Consider the following 19,143-nt stretch of genomic DNA (forward strand, 5'->3'; position numbering starts at 1 on the left):
TGCTGAAAAAAAAAAATATTGGAACAGAAGGTATTTTGTTTGCATGTTTGTTTTCTTGAGCACCTAAGTGGGAGATGACTGTCTTAGTTTCACCAAGACTATATTTCCCACCAAGTCTTGCTTAATTTTTCTTCTTGGAACCTTTATTCTCTCTTTCCCTACCAGTATTTGTTGACAGTGTTCCTCAGTGGTGCCCAGGAGTCTGTGGACTACATCTTTGGTGTCAGGATAGAAATGATGGAATTTCTGAAAGGATTTTGTGGGGAACTGTGTATATAGGCTGTTTGGCATCAGTATAACTGTTATCTTTCCCTTTAATTTTACTGCAAATTCCTACTTTCCCAGAGGGCCTTAGAATTTTCTATGACCTTCCCTTCCTTTGTGTGTCCGTAGGAGGCACAGACAGATGCTAAATATAGATCTTTACATGTAGAAAATTCTCATATGGGGATTGTGCAGAAAGTGAGTGTAGTAGTGTTCCTGAATAATCTTATTAGTATTCAGAGAGAAAATCTAATCAAGTTAATCATCTGCAGTGTTCTCATACTGATTAGGAATATATAGAAACTCTTCCTGGAAAGTTATGATTAAAAATAAAAGTGGTTGTGGCTTATATTATTTTTAAGCAGGGATAGAGCAGCTTCTTTAGTTCAACTAAAAAAAAAAAATCCCTTTGCAAATGATCAGAGTCATGCCTCTGAAAAATTATAACAGTTTTTATTAACATAAATAATTAAGGTTGAATTAGAAAGGAATATGTGAACTGAAGAATTATTATTATTTATTATATTATGTATTATATTTAGATTGATCTGTATGTGCAGCCCTTCTAGTTGTCATTTGGGAACTAGAAGCCTGCTAAGATTGTTGAAAAAAGACCGGAAAGAACAGCCAAGAAAACTCTATTTTTGGAGCTCAGAAAATACAAGTGTAAGGTATAATACCTAATAGTAAAAAAAAGATTTAGCTTTAGAAGTAAGAGTGGAGCTGCCACGCAGAAAGAACTGGTCAAGATAAAATCTTTCTCAGTCTGGATCAAAGGATTCCATACAGTGTTTGACATGGGTTGGCTGGCTGTTATAAAAGGAGGAGATTGCAGTAAGATTACCAAATTCTAAACAAAGGGAAGAGTTGAAGTGCTTTATTTGTGCTAATAAGAGGGCACAATAATTTCCATCTTGGTTGAAAGAACATCTATTTCGTGGGTATGGTAAACGCTTTCTCTCTCTGAATCTGTCATGTGGGTGGTTGTGCTACAGCAATCACAGCAACACTATTCAGGTAAGGATAAAAGGGGTTGGAACAAACAGAGGTCTGATATTCAGATTTCAGAGCTATGCAAGGTTTAGAACAATATTTAAAAGAAAGAATAATTATAGACATGGAGCTAAGTGGAGAATTGGATAAAATGCAATACAGTGGTGTATCAGGGCAGACTAACAATGCTGTTGAATCAGATAATTGATTTTTGTTTTTATGACAGAGGAAAAGCAGTGTCTTTCTTTTAGACAAGCATTTGATATCCTACAGCAGTGGGAATTTATTACTTAAACTGTTTTAATGTAAAAATTATATTAGTAGGGAACTTAGAGAAGGAGTGCAGGAAGTAGGCTGAAAGATTAAACTGTTATTATGGAAGGCAGTGAAAACCAACTTCTGAAGAATTAGTACAAAAGAAGGTTTATAGTAATGAAACTAGCTGATGATAAGAAATTAGGAGGTATTGTTACTCTAGAAATAGATAAGTATATCATAGACAAAGAACAAAGGTTACTTTGAGTAGAGGAATAGAAATGGGATGGTGTTTAAAATGCAAGATCAATACTGGTAGTTGATTCAGGTCTTCAGAAATACTGATGTGATTAAAAACTTGAAATGGAGAGGTTACACCCTACATTTGTTGCTCTTCCAGCCTTGTTATATGTTTTCCATCTGTGTGGAAAATGCCATTGGAAGCATTTATAAATCTTATTTGGCTTTGGACCTAGTTTCAGGTTGGTGAATTTACATGTGAGCAATACAGTTAATGACTGAGTCTTTCTCTGTGTTTAGTGAGAGTGGAGGTGCTAAGTGGTTCTGTATTGCTTTCATCAAGCTCTGCATGGACCGAAGGGTTGAGTTGACTTCGATGCAGTAAATCTGTATCTTCACTTTTTCAATTTGATTGGAATTGCATGCATGATTCAGCCTTAAATTAAAAAAAAAAAATATCTGGAGCAAACCATGTAAAACTGAGACATTTTGTTCTTGATTGATGAAGATAGTAACATCAGTCAAATCTTTTCCATGGTTCACTTTGAAGCTTGGTGTTATTTAAGTAAATCTCTTCTATCCCTATTTCATTTGTGTGAAGGAGTAGGTGCTTCTCTAGACTTCCTCCCACCCCCAGGAGTCAGGAGGTGGCAGGGTTTGCCATTCTCCAGTTTCTGTAACATTTCTCGCGAGCAAAAGTGCAAGAAAGTGCAGTGCTGTTATAGGCTATTCCATTCCAAAGTTTGATTTAGGTGGTCCCATCCATGGAATTAGAGAGTGGAACGGAATAGCTTAGTTATGTTGATATGATTCTATATAGTGATAAAATCAATTAATTTTTCTCTATTAATTGATTTTTAAGCCAGAAGCAGCATGAACCTTTTCAAATCAGTCAGCCTTTTGTGTGGCCCAGCTATACCATTATGTAAAGAATGCATGATGTATAGTTTCTATCCCCCCAAAATATTTCCAGCAAGTTTGTGGTAAAACACAGAACAGTTGGCATATTTTATGCACACAATTAGGATAGTTGCAAATTGCAGCTATTAGAAAAGCAATTTATGTTCAAAATCTATCCTAATAGACTGTTGAGGCCATGGCTGGAAAGGAGTGCTCCTTTTTCTGCTTATATTAAACGAAAATTTCAGGAGACTATTACTACATTTCTGGAACAGAAAAGAATATGTAGTAAGGAGGAAAATAGAAATCAAAAGGATAGTGTTTACATTTGGATTTTAACGAAAGATAAGAAAATAAACCTGAGTCCATAGTTTAGATAGTAAATGGTTCATAGTGACTAGAATATGGATGTACAAGGAAAAATTATGAAGTAAAAGTGCATGTCTCCTGGATCAAACTTTCTTGAAACCAAAGAAACTAGGTCATAAATAAATTTGTCGCTTCTACTTTGTTTCTGACATGTTTGTTTACTTTGGTTCATTTTCTAACCACTGTAGGCAGGCAAAAGCTCATGTGGAAACTTACACAGATTGTAAGATTACATTAATAACATTGACTCTTGAGTGGGTTGTAAGTGAATCCATACTCCAGGTCTCTTCTGCAAACATAACTGACTATGAAATAGGTCACGTTCAACTCACCCACCTCCTATTGCGCTTCAAAATGTTGTAATTTAGTCCATGATCAAGTGTACACACTGTTACTGACTGCTGAAAACCTGATGGTGGTGGCAGTTGTAACGTGTGTATGTGTGTATGTACACACGCTCACATAGCTGAGGAATATATTTTTCCTGTAGTAACATACCTTGCTGAAACTCTTGCTGGCATGTTTTGTTCCAACAAAGTATGCCATCAGAGGAACAAATCTGTGTTATTGATACCCTTGTGCTAGTCTTTAGCAGTAAAAGCAAACCATGTGAAAGTTGCTCTTCTATGTAATCAGAAACAACCAAGATTGCTCCAAGTAGGTTGGAAGCATGTGAGGTACATGACGCATGAGCTTGATATATAAATGGTGTTTTCTGGAAAATTAAGAAACTCTTTTGTTTATCAACTATGTCAATTTAAGGGGTTAAATTGAAAAAGTAAATATATTAAAATTTGTCTTTTTTTTTTCTGAGATCCTAAAAAGAGTCGAAAATCAGCAAAATTTGGATCTGTGCCTGAATTTGGTCAGTATATTCTAAATAGGTAATATCAAGGACAGACTGCAGCAGATAAGCAATGTTGAGGACGATTTACATGAACAGAGGGTAATAAGAATCAGTATAAGTTTCTGATAAGATTTGGTAGAAATCTGTTCCTGGATCATTGTTTTTATGTAGTAGGATTTTTAATCTTTTTTTTTTTCTTTGAATCAGCATAAACCAAGATCATGGTACCTCAGAAATAATTGGGGAATGTGCAAAGATTGTAATCTTACAAAAATCCCAAAGAGATTAGAAACATGCACAAAACCAGAGGTATGAGAAAACAAAACCGTAAATACTTTGCAGGGTCTTAGGAGGCAACAGCCTAAGCAGGGCAATTAATATTTGTAATGTTATGGCCACAAGTAGATCTAGCTTGGAAACATGAGTGCTGTGAGTAAGATTGGAGTAGCCTCTTCTTATGGAGTTCAAGGGTAACTGGAAAACAGGGCGGGCGAGGGGAAAAAACTCTCTTGCCTCCTCACATGCTCCAGAAGACTGGGGAGGAGGTATCATAGGTGAAGATGAGGTACACAAACTGGCCAGCACAACAGAAATGGAGGGAAAAATGTTTAAATAAAAAGATGAGGAGAGGGCTAGACACAGGAGATTTTAGAGGGACTGAGGATTTGGGAGCAAACTGTGTACCTAAATAATGGGAGAGTGATTAGGAAGCAACTGTTATGGTTAGAGAAAATGGAAAGTATCAGGAAGGCAACAGATATGCTGGTGATGAGTCATTCAAGTGCTGGCTTTTCGCAGGATGACATCAGAAGGCAAAGAATATGGCACACAGAGACTGAAAGGAGAAAAGTATCTAAAATATGGGTTTGGATGGGGCTTTGGGCAGCCTGGTCCAATGGAGGGTGTCCCTGCCAGTTCCAGGGGCTTGGAATTAGACTGTCTGTAAGGTGCTTTCCAAGCCAAATCATTCTGTGATTCTAATATGGGTACACAGACGTATTTTACAGGTAGGAGTAAAGCTAGGCAGGTGGGTCAGGAAAAGAAAACAGCTGTATTTGTTGTTACTGGGCTCTGAGGCTTGGTAAAACTTGAAATTATTCATCTTTAGAGGTCTTAAGACTCTACGCTTCCCTGTTGTCTGGAAATAAGTGTGAAGGTGCTGTCAAGGTGTGAGGCTCTGCTTGACTTCTGTCCTGCCTGGTGCGTACAAAATAGCTGAGTGCTGTTGAGTCAAGTGATAGAGGCTTTTGCTGTGACTGCAGCTGTTCAAACCTTGGCAGAGTGTGTGGCTCCACACAGCAAAATGTATGTATGTTTGAAAGCCTTAGTAACTTTAATTTAAAACACTTTTGCATATGCCAATAGACTTGTTAGTTTATTATTTAAAAAATATTTTAATGCACTTTTTATCAGTAAAAACCTAAAAAGTCATGCAAGAAAGTTCATCCAGCGGGCTAGTAACAGAAGACTTGATCCTCTTGTGCCAGTTTCATGTATCCTTTTACTTCACTGAAGTCTTTCCAGATTTACACTGAACCTGAACAGGCAAATGAGACAAAAAAAGTGAGATATAATGTTAATGGGTTCTAAAGTGCTATTTTGTGTCATTCACATGGCTGTTTGCCTGAGTAGGACCCATATTTTGATGCTTGAAAGACCAGAAGTATTTACACATTGCTTGTGAGTATGTGTATGATCTGTGACTTTTTAATTGGCTGAACTTTTAAATGGAAAATACTCTAAAGTTTCCATGATTTATTTCCTTTGTGAGCCACTTAAGGCAGTTAAATAATAACTAATAAAATTTGTAAATGTCTTTTGTGAAGAGGTTATGGTGGTGATAATGGACGGATTCTGTAAAGCATAAATGTGTCAGAGTTGAAGGATGTGTTCAGATGAAGGATGTCTTCTCTTTCTCTTGTTTAATCCAAAGTGAAGACTAGAGAAAGTTCTCTCATGCTTTTATTATGTGTAGTTTTTTTCACTATGCCAAATTATTCTCCTCTATACTTTTTATGCTGCTAGTTTTAACATAGAATTATCCTTGTCTCCCAAAGAATTACTCAAACTTCTTGAGAAGTACAATAATGACTACTTAATATGCTTCTTATTTTATCGTGGCGGTCAGAATTTATCTTCAAAAATGGTATACAGAATTGTATGGGAATGGAAGTTTCTCATATTTCCTACAAAGAAAAAATGAAGTGAAATCCAAAGACAAGTTTAACATTGATCTTTCAATATCCATGGAAATAACTTGGTTTTAATTTTTTTATGCAAAATGGAGTTATAAAATTGGTTGTTTGCTCAGGTGGTTGAAGTTTGAAGAAGATGTAGAGGATGGTGGAGAGAGGTGGAGCAAACCATACGTTGCCACACTGTCACTTCATAGCTTGTTTGAGCTGAGAAGCTGTATCCTGAATGGCACAGTTCTTTTGGACATGAGAGCTAACTCCATAGAAGAAATTGCAGGTATGTGCTGATTTTCCATTTATGAGTTACAAAAATTAATCGTAAGAATCAAGTGTTTACAATATTGCTTACAAGAAAGCTATTGCATAATAATTCAGCTTAGAAATTCCTTGGAAATATTTTATTCAATATATTATAAAAGAATTTAATGTCTGACCCAACTGGTAAATATTTATCTTTTTGCACAGACTTAGCTATTTTCAGAATCAGTTTTTATGTAAAGGAGAGAACTAAAATGGAGCAGAAAGGACAGTTTGGATCTATTTCATTAGTACTGGCATGTTGTCTGTTCCTGCTGTGCCACCTTACATTGTGATTGATGCATGTGTTAACTTCCACAAATTGAATCTGTTGCTATGCTAATTGCAGAAAATCTAGCTATATTAAATAAAAAATATATGGAAGTATTCTTCATAATTATGTAACATGAAAACACACCCATTTAAATAGAACAATAGTATTAAGTGTCAGTTTAAAAAAGAATTTATGATGGATTAACTTCTTCAGTGCATTTTTTCCAATGAAAGAGTATTTGGCAGTTGCAATTCCAGAGCTTTTGAGAACATCAGAGGCAGAAAGCAAGAGAACATAATAGATGAGTCTTGTCTCCCAAAAGTGTAAGTGAGATTGAGACTGAGTGACATTTTCTGCAGTCCTGGTGTTTCCCATGAAGGCTATAACTAGTTAACTGCAGGGGACTGGCTTTTTTTGGTAGTCCATTTGTTGCTGTAATAAAGCAGATTTTTAGGGGCTGTATAGTACAGACCTGTAATGCATGGTCTCAAGGAATCCGAAAACTACAAAGGTTGCATGGCCATGCTAGAATCATGCAGTACAGTCTGGCATGTTTATTTCCCTTCCAAAACACAGCAGCTTCTTTGAATTAGTGTAGTAAACAAGGATGGAAGATAAAGTAAGATTTGTTGTTGTGGGTGTTTTTTTTTTTTTTTTAGTTAGTCAAGACAGGGTTAACACAGGTACTATAAATATATTTACATTAGACTTTAAACTCATTACTAAAATAATAAGTCCCTGTCCAAGGGCTTATGTGCCCTAGGGAGTTTCTAGTGTTGTGTCCTTGCTCTTGTTTAAAAATCTCTATCCCTCCCAGCAGAGAAGACACAGAGCAGAGAGCTGTCCTATTTTTAGTCTGGGGTCTCTAATTTTCTGTTTCTCTGCACTTAGTAAGGTCTAGCCCAATGCTCATTGTTGGACTGGTACCCTTGTGTATCTTAAGTCTACTTAAAAGTTTTACCTTTGTTCTGCCCTACTGTATTTCACATTTCTGAAAATGGTGCCGATTTGTAAATCATACACTTGGTATGTTATAAAAATTATACAGTACATTGCTATTTTATGCAAATATTGTATTAGATTTATGGTATTGACCAAAATTTGCTTGAAGATCAAACGGGACACAACAGACGTAAATTGCGAAAAGGGCACATGCACAGAGTAAGGGTGCATGAGTGCTTGTTGGAGCCTTTGTCTTGTCTTGTCACAGGTGCAAAGTAGCATGTTAACAGAAAATGTAAAATGCGCACATAAAAATAGAAAATGTTTGTTTAGGTAAAGGCACAAAAAATTTGTGACACTCAACATGATCAAGAAAACTGCTTTATGGATGCTATGTAAGTCTAGGTAATGGCCAGATAAAATTGATTTTAGTTATGTACATTATTAGGTAAGGGAGATATTGTTCAGTGGGCTATATTTAATGGTGGAATTAAACTTGGTGCAGCTAGTGGTAGGTGCTTTTTGCATTTACCTTTCCCAAATCGTTTATGTCAAACTGACGCAAGATGTTATTAATCCAGATCTGCAGAAACTTGCGTGGGCTTCTACTCTGTGCCAAGATCTGATTCTCTCATGAATCATGGTCTGATTCAGAGCTTCAAAATTTGTCTCAATAATGATAAAAGATAAACATGAAGAACAAAAAGCAGCTGATTTTAAAGAACAAAGGTGTTTATCAGCATGCTGCTTTATTACTTATTTAATTTAAAAAAACCCACAAAAAGTACTTAGATCAGCTGCTTGATGTTCTTTCATTGCTTTTTCACTTAAATAATAAACTAGGCTTCTCAAATTTGAGCTTTACATTTTTAATCCAGAAATCACTCAACTTCTGTAGTCAACTGAGTTCCCTTCCAGAAGTGTTTTAACACAATAAAAATAACTTCAGCAAAATTCTTTTTTTCTGTTTTTGCAATGTATTGTATAGTGAGACCGTAATGAATTCATGCTTATGATCTCTTAATCCTTAGTTAGTAGTAGTCATTTTGTTTGTTTGTTTAGTTAATGTGTCCAAGAATTCCAGCGTTCACAATGCTGCTTTGAAACAGATGTAAGTTGTCCTTCAATAGAGTTACTGTAATGCTATTTTGAATAAGTCCTGGTCTTGGGATATCCTGATTTGTTGATTAGGAAGACTTGTTTTTTCTGAGAGAAGGCTTTTGGATGACTTTCATGAATCGGCAAGCATCGTTTTCACTTTAAAAGTACCTGGTTTTGTGGCAGATGTTGGGTGTATTTCATCTGTTGTTTTATTTCTTTGAACCGGTAGGAATCTCTGATAAATTGATCTGACAAATGATAAGGTTTTTATGGGTCTTGCTTTGTCTTTGAGAGAGGATTTTTTTTTCCCACCCCTGCAGATTCAATAAGAAGCAAGGTAATTTTTTTAGCAATTTTGCAGCAGGTTCTTCTGTCAAGTGAAATGTTTTGTAGATAACCCACATTCTGTGTTAGGTTCCTACGGAGAGATTCCCCCCTCCCATGGTTGCTATTCCATTTCTTTGCTCTATTATTATTTGTGTTTTAATCTTCCTTGGTCAAGTTCCTTTGTAATTTGGTATTCTGATACTACATCTGTAGTTCCTGCACTTCAGTACTTAGAAGACTGGCACACATTAGGCAGGGCTGGAAGGAGGAAAGACTTTATTAGCAGTGGTGTCAAGCACGCCACTAAGATACGTATGCTAGGTGTGTTAGAAATTTGGTAATTCCAAATAATATGACAGGCTGCTCTTTTTCCAAGTGACTGTTGAATCTGGAGATTAGGCAGAACTCATATCTCTCAGGAAATCCTACTTATCCTATGCTATACAATGGAAACATTGTTTTCACCCAGGAGTTGGTATGTATTCCAGTTGTATCTGACAGTCCTGACACTTGAGAATTTAAAGAAATGATTGTTCTCACCCTTTGGCTTCATATTTTTTCAACATATAACTGTCTCTTTAATTTTGATTGCTACCCATTGTCATGGTAGGCTTGCCCAGTGATCCTAATGGTCACTTTTAGTTGTTCTTTTCAGTGCTACTCTATACCACATTTTCAAAAATAGATTGTAACCTGTGGTAGGAGTGGTACTCCTGAATTAATTTACCATTCATAGTTTATTAGTATGGGGTTTTGTGTTTTAATGCAATCTCTTGATAATCTTACTGCATTACTATGGTGCATTGTATCTTGCTGAGAACAAATAAACTCATTCTACACATGTACTTTCTTTTTACTTGCCTTATCACTTTGTTATGGAGAAAATTGCATTGTGTATTTGTTGGTAATGTCCTGTTATCTGGAATATATTGTGATATGAAATGTTTCTGTAAATGCAGTGCCAGTTGTATCCTTGAAAGAGGTATACTTAATCTTTGTTGCTAAATTGAGACAAAGAATTCGTATTTGTTTTAGTCAAGGCTTTTAATCTATAAACACTTATTCACTAAGGCATTAAACCCTCAGCACTTAGCCCTTGAAAATTTCTGGTTTAAGGCCTTAATGGGCTTGTGGTAAAACTTGCAGATGAAAAACATCTTTTCTACTGTTTGCATGGCTTTCAGAACATTTTGCATTTCATGCCTGGAAACTCTGATAGTTCTGCATAAAAATATTTTGGCACCAGCGATGTGGTGAGGATTTTTAAAACATCCTGTCTTCCAGCATGACCATTCTTTATTAGATTCTTTTTCATTCCAACTCTGTCTTATTAAAAAATGACTTGATCTACAAGCCTCTAAATTTCTTTGGACAGGCACCCAATTTTCTTTTTTAATAAAGAGCTTATTCATACCTATGATGCTGAATTCACAGACAATATCTTATTATAATGGAGAATTCTGAGATGAATTTCCAACATTGTCACCATGAAGCAAAACAGCATGTCCATTCCTGAAGTTTCTTGAATTGTTCTTAAATTCTTATTTAAAGATGCATGCTTGTTAAGCATATTTTATGGGTTTTTTGTTACTGTTTTTAATATATGACATTCTTTTTTCATCTGTCTCTGCAGTTTCTCCTGTTTGGATAAGCTAGCATTCCATGCGCAAGGAATGCCTTTGAACATTTGATGTAGTAATATTTTATCGATCACTTCTGTATAGAACATATGCTAAAAGGAAGTCTGAAAAATCTATGTAATCAAAACAATTTATTTTGGAACTTGTCTCTTGATGAGGTATTTGCCAGAATCTGGCTGCACCATTAGAGAGCAGCTTCACTGTGTTGTTCAAGTTGGCAGATGAAAATGTTCTTTTTTGATATTTTCGTTTAGTTCCTTTGAAGCCATGTAGATTCTCAGATTACCATCTGGTTTTTTGATTGTAACCACTGAATGAACCCCAAAGGCTCTTCTATTTAACATATGATGCCATTTGCTGTCGTTTGGTTAAAAAGCAGTTCTGTCCAGCCTTTAATGGCAATACTTTCTTTACAACATGAATCACAGATCTCCCATTTTCTTGTAGTTTTGCAGAGTGTACTGTGAACAAATGTCAAACCTTGTCAAATACAAACTGTGGCCTCAATGTTGCACATTGGTGCTTTGGCAACTTGCATGTTTGAAATACTAGATAGTCCCATTAATTTTAAATAGCTTAAATGTAATAAAAGTTTATTTTAAAAATTAAACTTTGCATATTCCCATAATTTCCAGCGCAGAGATCTGACTGTTTTTCCCCAGCAGTCTTTTGTATGTTCCTCACGATCGAATTTTCAGTCTGTGTAACAGCTTAATCTTGTGATTGAGGTCACTGTACTCTGTGCTCAACAACTCAGGGCATTACATCCCAAGTGTGCAATTTTATTGATTTCAGTAATATCATGTTAAGCTTTCATTCTGAACAAGTTGTCTTTTTTGCCTTTGTTTGCTAAAGCTATGTTACTTGATAATAATGATATATTTCAACTGGCTCCAGTTTAGATTTTATTTCATTGGAGCCTTTTGTTTCAGTTGCAACACTCACCTTGTGCTATGTTTCTGCCAGTGCTTTTATGCTAAATTTAACTTCTGTTACAAACACTGTAACAAAGCATGGGATTGCCTGTGAGCAATCTGCTTCTCTGTTTGACCCTACACCTGTCTTTTGTTCAGCATTCAGCTCCTCACCCAGGTTGTTGGTTTGCTTTATTTACAGTTTAGCATGCAGTGATTACCTCTACAGAGAAACATTTATCAGGTTTTGTTTCTTGTCTGTGGGTAAATTGTAAATCTGTACCAACTTGTAAGTGGCACTTTTTGTTTGCTGTTTTCCCATATTAACCGCAAATTTGGGCTTTTTTTTTTAGATTGCACAAGTAAATCTCAGCTTTCATTTTGTGTGCAGAGCCAGAATCAACATCCCTTGTGGCTCTTGTTCTGTTTAGAGATGCAAAGTATATTTTACAAGCTCTTCATTGTTCTTGTGGTGGCATCCACTGTGGCATGTTAGCATAGCTCTGACTTAGAACTGTACTTGCTCTCCAAAGCTACAAGCTGGGAGTGATAGCTTTGTCGCTACTATTTACAATTTTGTGAAATGCCTTGTTGTTCAGTAAAGTTGCATGCTACTACTTTAAAAAGCAGACATTTTTCACTCTTCATCTTTCCTTTCCAAGTAATTCAGCTGAGAAGTTGAACAAAGTAATTTCAGGTAGAGTTGGAAATAGGATCTGTCTTGGTGCACTGGCATACTCTGCATCCTTGTATGAGCAGGCTAAATCCACTGGCTTAGATAGATTGTTTATAATCACCGTTGTAAACATTGTAAATGAGTTTTGGCTCACAAGTGCATCCCAAGAATCCTGTTCGTTAGTTTTGTATTGCCCCTAGTGCCTAACTCACTAGGGAAGTATATATTTGTGTTGTATTTGACTTAGGCTAAGATAAAATACAGTGTTTCCACTGAATGTTTTCCATACTGTGCAGCTTGTGTTCTCCCCGTCTTTTAAGGGGAAAAACCCAACCACAAAGCAAACAAACCTTGGCTTTTAAATGAGGTTTTATAGTCGGCTGCAGCTGCCATCATGATGCATACAATAGCCTGTGTTTTCTGTCATTAATCTCACATTTTATCCTGCAATTGCACAGTTACAGCATTTGGAAGATTAAGAAATGTAAATGCCAGCAACTTTGCTGGTATATACTGAGCTCCATCTTGTTTCCTTCCTAACCCCTGCTTCTGCAGGCTTTGTTTAGTCTGTTAGTAATTTCTTTTTGGATTTCACAGGTATTTTGGTGCAAATGCAGAACCCCTTCTATAAATTTATTCTGTGTTTCTCCTGGAAGTTTCCTGTAGTATTGTACATGAGGCGATGTGTGTACTGTGAACCTGGAGCAATGGGGAATGACCTCTGGCTACACTTAATTGTCTCCTTATTGCTCATTTGCTTGAACGTGTGGATCTGGTCTTACATCTCTGTACAAAGCTGCAGTGTGTAATAGATGTCTCCAAAATGAGTGGAAACAGCTAACCTGCTTTTGCATCCTTGCTGACCTTAGAGCTGGGGTGGTGCAGTTTGCTGTGCTGGGCAACACTGCATTTGAGTTTTTCAAAGTGTTTGCACCCCGATGCTCTAATTCACAGCCTGCATAAATTGTTCACTAGTGGTGGAGGACTCAAATTTGAATTACTACAGTCACTTGTTGAAATAATCACATTGCTCTTGTTTACTCACAAAAGCAATTTTATATAAATGTATAGTAATAGGGTCTGAATAGAGAAACATTTTGAAATTATATGAACCCCCAAGTTTTTTTGAATCTTTTTTAAAAAAACAGGGCAGGAAGAATGTGTCTCTTGAGCAGCTTGAAAAAATAATTTCATGGTTCCACTATGAATCAAGATTTCTTACTGAAGAAACATCCTACTTCAGTGTTCCTGATGTCAGCAGAAATGGTATGGTGGGAGCAATTAATAGAATGGGTAAACACTATGCTGGTGGATATTCCACACATTGCGTCTTGCTGAAAGCTCCATATGGTTGTGTAGCTTCCTTGAAAAGTCTAATGGTAAACTGTGCTCTGCAGAATTAAAAAGCTCATTCAAAAGGAAAGGTATTTAATCAAACAAACAAATCCCCAAACCATTGTGCTTGAGCATAGGAACCCTGGAGAGCCTATGTTGTTACAGAGTAATGCAGCTGAGAGGCAGTGCTGTGAGGTTTCAGGTCTCTATTCTTTACTCTCTTTTGCCATATGGAGGGTAGAGAAATGGCCATGCACACTAGGTATGAAAGTGAAAAAACAGCTTTGCAAAGTAGGTGCAGCTTCAACTGGTGGGACAATGTAGGATCTTCTCACAGCATTAAAGAAATAAGTGTCTGTTTTGAAAATGATGTGTTTGAAATGCTCCTGTTTGCCGTTTACTCTTGGACTTGAACGATGTTGCTCTTATTTACAAGCTTAACTTTGTAATCAAGAGTGTTATCGCTGACATTGCAGAGGCTTGAACTTTTCAAAGCTATGTTGAAAAACTTGGGAAGAATCTGAAGTGGAATCCCATAATGATAGACTGTCTCCACCATCACCTTTCTTACTACTGTTCACATCTGCTAAGATCTTGAAGAAAATAGTCAAAATTCAGCAGTCTGGCAGTAATTTGATTGCATTAAACTCCTACAGCTGCAAGTGGGTCTGTATAATGACAACTGCAGGGGAGTATCAGGGCAAGAAAACCTCTTCTCTCCATCCAAATCTGAATGCATCTTCCCTTTTATACATGTGGCAGAGGTACTACAGTAAAGCTGAAGTTGTTAAAAAAGAAAACTCAAAAGAAGACACTTCCTTGTTAGTTTGGCAGGAAATAAAAATTATTAGTCACCACATTGGCAGTAACTCCATGGCTTGTGTGACTGTTAAAGAGTCCAGCAGAGCACCTAGGCAAGGAAGAGGATAGGGATATGATATTCTTTTTCCTGGCACTTTCTCTTCTCAAGTGGATCATCTTAAATATTGAGTTCATTGTCAGCAGTTAATATGTTTAATATTTAATATGAAAAATTATGTAATTCCAGGAATGACACCATGCAAGTGGAGTTACACTGCTCTGTAAGCAAGGTGATGACCACAACCTTAAATTTGCCTGTTCTAGAGGCATTCTTTTTTCAGCTCTTGCTTTTGATTTCTGTCTTACAGCATCTCAGAGAACGTAATCTTTGGTTTTGCATCTTCTACAATTTGTCTTTCAGTCAGAAAAATTAAAAAGGAGGGGGCAGAGGATCTTGTCAGGTGTGCTTTAGCACAGATGTCCTAAATTATGTTTGTATTAGCTATTTTTTTCCTCTGAGGATTCCCTGTCATGTTACAGAAACTACTGGCCTGTTTGGGAACTAAGCCTTAGTACATGAAATTGTATGTCAATCTGAGGTGAAGATAGTCCTATCCTAAGGGTAGAGGCAGTTCCTCAGAAGTCAGTAGAATGGAGCAGGAAAATTAATACATTTCTTGGAGCTAGAGCTTTCTTATGTATTGCAAATTCTTGCTTCCTGAAAAAAAATGTGCTGAAGACTTTTTCTTGCACTTGTGTTATCTTCTCTTTTGCTTTTCTGTTACTCCTCTTGCTGTTGTGCCCCTCTCTTTCATCAGAGTCTAGAAAAATAGCACATCTGTGTTTGTCTAGAATGGGAGTGCAGAGATAACTGACCTGATGGTGGTTGAGTTAACCCTGGAGATGGGGAGTCCTCTCAGAGTTAGGTGGAGCATCCTGAAGACAGGTTTTGCTAGTTCAGGCACACCACCAGGCAGTAATATGCTTGGGCAGTTGGGTCAACACAGTTTTTATACTCCGCTGAGTGTAATTGTTGGAGAGGGTCAAAAGCAATGTGGGAGACCTCTGCATCACTCCTCATTGTGAGATGTGGATACATGCCTCTGTTTATATCTGTTGGCAACTGTGTTTATTTGTGGACCTAGCCTTGTCTTTGTGTGTTTGGGATCTTAGACATGTGCATTGGTTGGTAGCCTCTTTGTAGTAGGTGAAGCATGCAGGTAATTTGTTGTCGACCTCTTAAAGCAGCTATATGTATAGTACACTGGCTTGTGTGGGTATCTGGAACTTAGAGAAACTATCGTGATTTTTACATGTATATATGGTTCAAGTAAACTGTGTTTAACTGTTCTAATTATTTAATGCCTTTTATTATCTCTCTTCTTTTCTCTTGTTCTTGGCAATTGTCAAAGACCTGACAAATTGTCTCTACTGATGATGCATCTGCCTTTTATGTACTCTGCTTGCTTTTCTACTGAGTTTACTGGTAGATATGGATCTGACTCCAGCACAGAATCATGAGCTGTCTGAATTTTCAGTACAAGGGGTTTTTTGACTCAGCTTATTATGTCACTGTTTAGTGCAGTACAGTTTCTTCTAATGGATATACAAGGACAGTGTGTACTTAATTGCTTTGGTATTGAATCCCTTTCTTCCCTTTCTTTTTCTGTTAAGCATTATTATTTTTGCTAGCAGGATTTCCCAAAATAATAATCAGCAAGTCTCACAAAATTCTCAACAGTTCTTTCGCATTTAAACTACATAATTCACGTATTTTCACATAGCTTTAAATACGAATATGAGTATTTTCTACCACTGGACTGAAGAAATGATTGAATCAGTTTCACTCACACCTCCATGTAATGATTCCCATGCAGGAACATATACATTGGGCAGTGCTATTAGATCCTATTAAGTATTTACAAACAAGGCAGCAAATTTTCCTCTCTTGTCTTATCTAAATATTGTTTTTATGTTGTACTGAAAGTATTATAATTATAGTCTTAATTAGACTGTAATCTCTGGTAGGTATAAAGGGAATAAAGAAGTTGTTTCTTCACAGCATGCCAGTCCTTTGTAGCAAATAGGGTAGGGGTTATGTGAGGGGAAGAAAAATAATAAAAAGACAGACACCTTATATACATCAGAATCCTAGGTTTAAATGGATGATGTATGTGAGTGCTTAGGGACTGACTTCAAAGTTACACGGGTGACCTTAATTTGGGAGCTGCTTATCTTTTGAGGAATTGACATTGTTATATTAAAAGAATGCTTTTTGATATCCCCCCCCCCAACCCGAGAATTAACATCATTTAATTCTAATGCCTTAAAGAAACTGGTATCTTTCATTTATAGTGCTGTAGAGTTATATTTTTTATTATTGCAATTAAAAAAAAAAATCCTCTGACCCCTCTTTTATTATGTATATATTTTCAGATATGATTCTGGACCAGCAGGTGGGATCTGGGCAGCTCAGTGAGGATGTTCGTCACAGAGTGCATGAGGCATTACTGAAACAGCATCACCATCAGAACCAGAAGAAGCTGAGCAACAGGATCCCAATTGTGAGATCCTTTGCTGATATTGGAAAGAAGCAGTCTGAGCCCCATTCCATGGATAAAAATGGTAATGCATCCTTTCTCTTGCATTTTGACTTTTTAGTAACATCTTCCTGTTCAATATTACATGTGCTTTATACCCACAGCTTGAACTTTGTGTGCTTTTTGCTCTGAAAACTACTGTGTAGAAGAGTTACTTTTTACATGAGAGTGGTTCCTCTTATGCATTCAGTAGCACCTATTTAAACTTGACATTCAAGTCTCCTGTACAATTCAGGGCTGTGCAGAGATATCGAAGGGAACTAGCTCAGGTGCTGGAAGCAGGCTACCTGTATTAGTGTGCCATTATGTCCTGGGCAATTGGCATGGCACATTATCCCTGATGCAGCTCAGCTCAAGTGACCTTAGGGTGCTTTAGACAAACTGTGCAATCCTTCAGACTGAGCTTGAGTGTTTGCACAGTGTTGCTCTGAACGTGCTCCATTATAAGTGCTAGAAATGGGATTTGACTGGTTTTGACTTCTATTAACTCTCCAGGCCCTCTTTAGTTAAACTGTAATGGGTTGTTAGAATAGTTTCTAAGTCTTTGTCAGAGTATGCATTAGCTGTTTTCAACTGGTGCTTCAGATTTCATAGTTGAGTTTGAGGAGCTGGAAAATGAGAAAAATATTTTCAAGTTGGTAGTTGGAGAGATGCCACAAGAACTGTACCACCTTCTTCCAGAAAATCTGGGAAACTATGTTCATGAACGTCAGAGCGCATGTTTGCAGAGTGGTTCTACAGTAAAATGATGATCAAACTTTTTCTTGGTTTTACAGAAGCCATTATAAACTGTGCTGTTGTTATAGGTTAATCATAATGAAAGATTACCGCTTCCTTATTTACATAAACACAGGCTTGTGTTATGAAACTTGCAGATGAATTTTGCAAATATTTACAAATAGTTCACTAGAATTATACATTGGAGAACTACTGAGCTTCTGCATCCAGAGTCATCACAATAACCACAGCATTTTTGTCTGAACACCATTAGACTATAGTGACTCTTATTCCAGAAATCAACTTAGCTTTAGTGAAATCTTACTTTCTTCTGCAGTGTCTCTGATTCAGGGCCCCACTGAGCTCCTCTGTCACCTTGGGGAATGAGGAAACAGTCATAGCACAGGGAATTCATAGTAGGTTGCAAGAGGCAGCTGTGTACTGTGAGGCACAGGGCAGAAGGGGAAAGAGACCTGATCTGAAAAGATGGGATCTTTTGTTTCAGTCATTTCTGTATAAAGTTTATAGTAATAGGTATTTCTAAATCTAGCTGCTTCCCTAGGGAACACTTGGAAATAAAAGGCAACATATCATTTAATCTGAAGAATATATTGAATAGGATAATACTAATTAAACCAAAATACAATTTTCAGGGTAAGGAAAAGATACTGTTTATTAAGATGTGTGAGATTATACATATGGATATACAAGAGTACAAGTGGGATGTTTGCCTGTACTTTTAAAAGATAATTTCCCGTTCACCTGTGTAACTCTTGCTGTTGACTTAAACAATATTTGGGAGACACTTAAGAAAGTTCGTGCTGTGCTGTTCCTATTCCTCAGTTTCTACAAGATGCAAGATGGCAGCTTGCATTCCATAAGCTTTATGCAGTAGGACTTGTATAACAAATAAACAATAGATTTACTTAAAAAGACCCCTCAGGCTAAGTTGTTAGTGTCATAAGCTCAATTTCAGCAACTTTCTGTGTCTCTTAGTGGAACTGATGCTGTAATTCACTCCAGAATCATTTGACTTTTGCCTAAGTTTCTTGTGAGAACCTTTATAGCTGTAATTCCCCAAAAAATAAATTCTGATCAGGACAGCATCTATGTCCATATAAAACATACTAATTTTATATACTCAATGGTTAAGTAGGTACAAATATTTGTAATCGTTTTCATTTGTCTGTGCTTGTTTTGCAAGACAAAAACATAATGAATTCCAAATCACATGCTAAAAAATGACTTAGTTGCTTTCAATATATTAAATTAAATGCACCATAAACAATGCAAATCTAAATAATTTTAGGAACTTTTATATGAAAGTAAATCAACTTTTTATCTAAATGAGAGCAGAGAGTTCCAAACTCAGTCTTTTTTGGACACAAATGTCTTTGAAGCAGTTTGAATCATTGTTCTTCTACTTGCATTCTTTAAGTGCTAATGCATGACTGGC

The 19,143-nt window shown here is 36.6% G+C and overlaps 1 protein-coding gene across 3 annotated transcripts in view; it reads left to right on the forward strand.

The window, feature by feature from the left end:
- The window catches only part of SLC4A10 (solute carrier family 4 member 10), a gene marked incomplete at both ends in the record, with an annotated part of 154,965 nt that overhangs the window by 82,698 nt on the left and 53,124 nt on the right, over window positions 1-19,143 (forward strand). For all 3 annotated transcript variants that reach the window (XM_084265222.1, XM_084265223.1, XM_084265221.1), the window contains 2 exons: window positions 6,180-6,340; window positions 16,807-16,995. In XM_084265222.1, the coding sequence (XP_084121348.1) occupies window positions 6,180-6,340; window positions 16,807-16,995 (350 nt within the window). The remainder of the gene's footprint in view (window positions 1-6,179; window positions 6,341-16,806; window positions 16,996-19,143) is intronic.

The sequence above is a fragment of the Gallinula chloropus genome, assembly GCF_964237585.1.
Source record: "Gallinula chloropus genome assembly, chromosome: 5".
NCBI lineage: Eukaryota > Metazoa > Chordata > Aves > Gruiformes > Rallidae > Gallinula > Gallinula chloropus.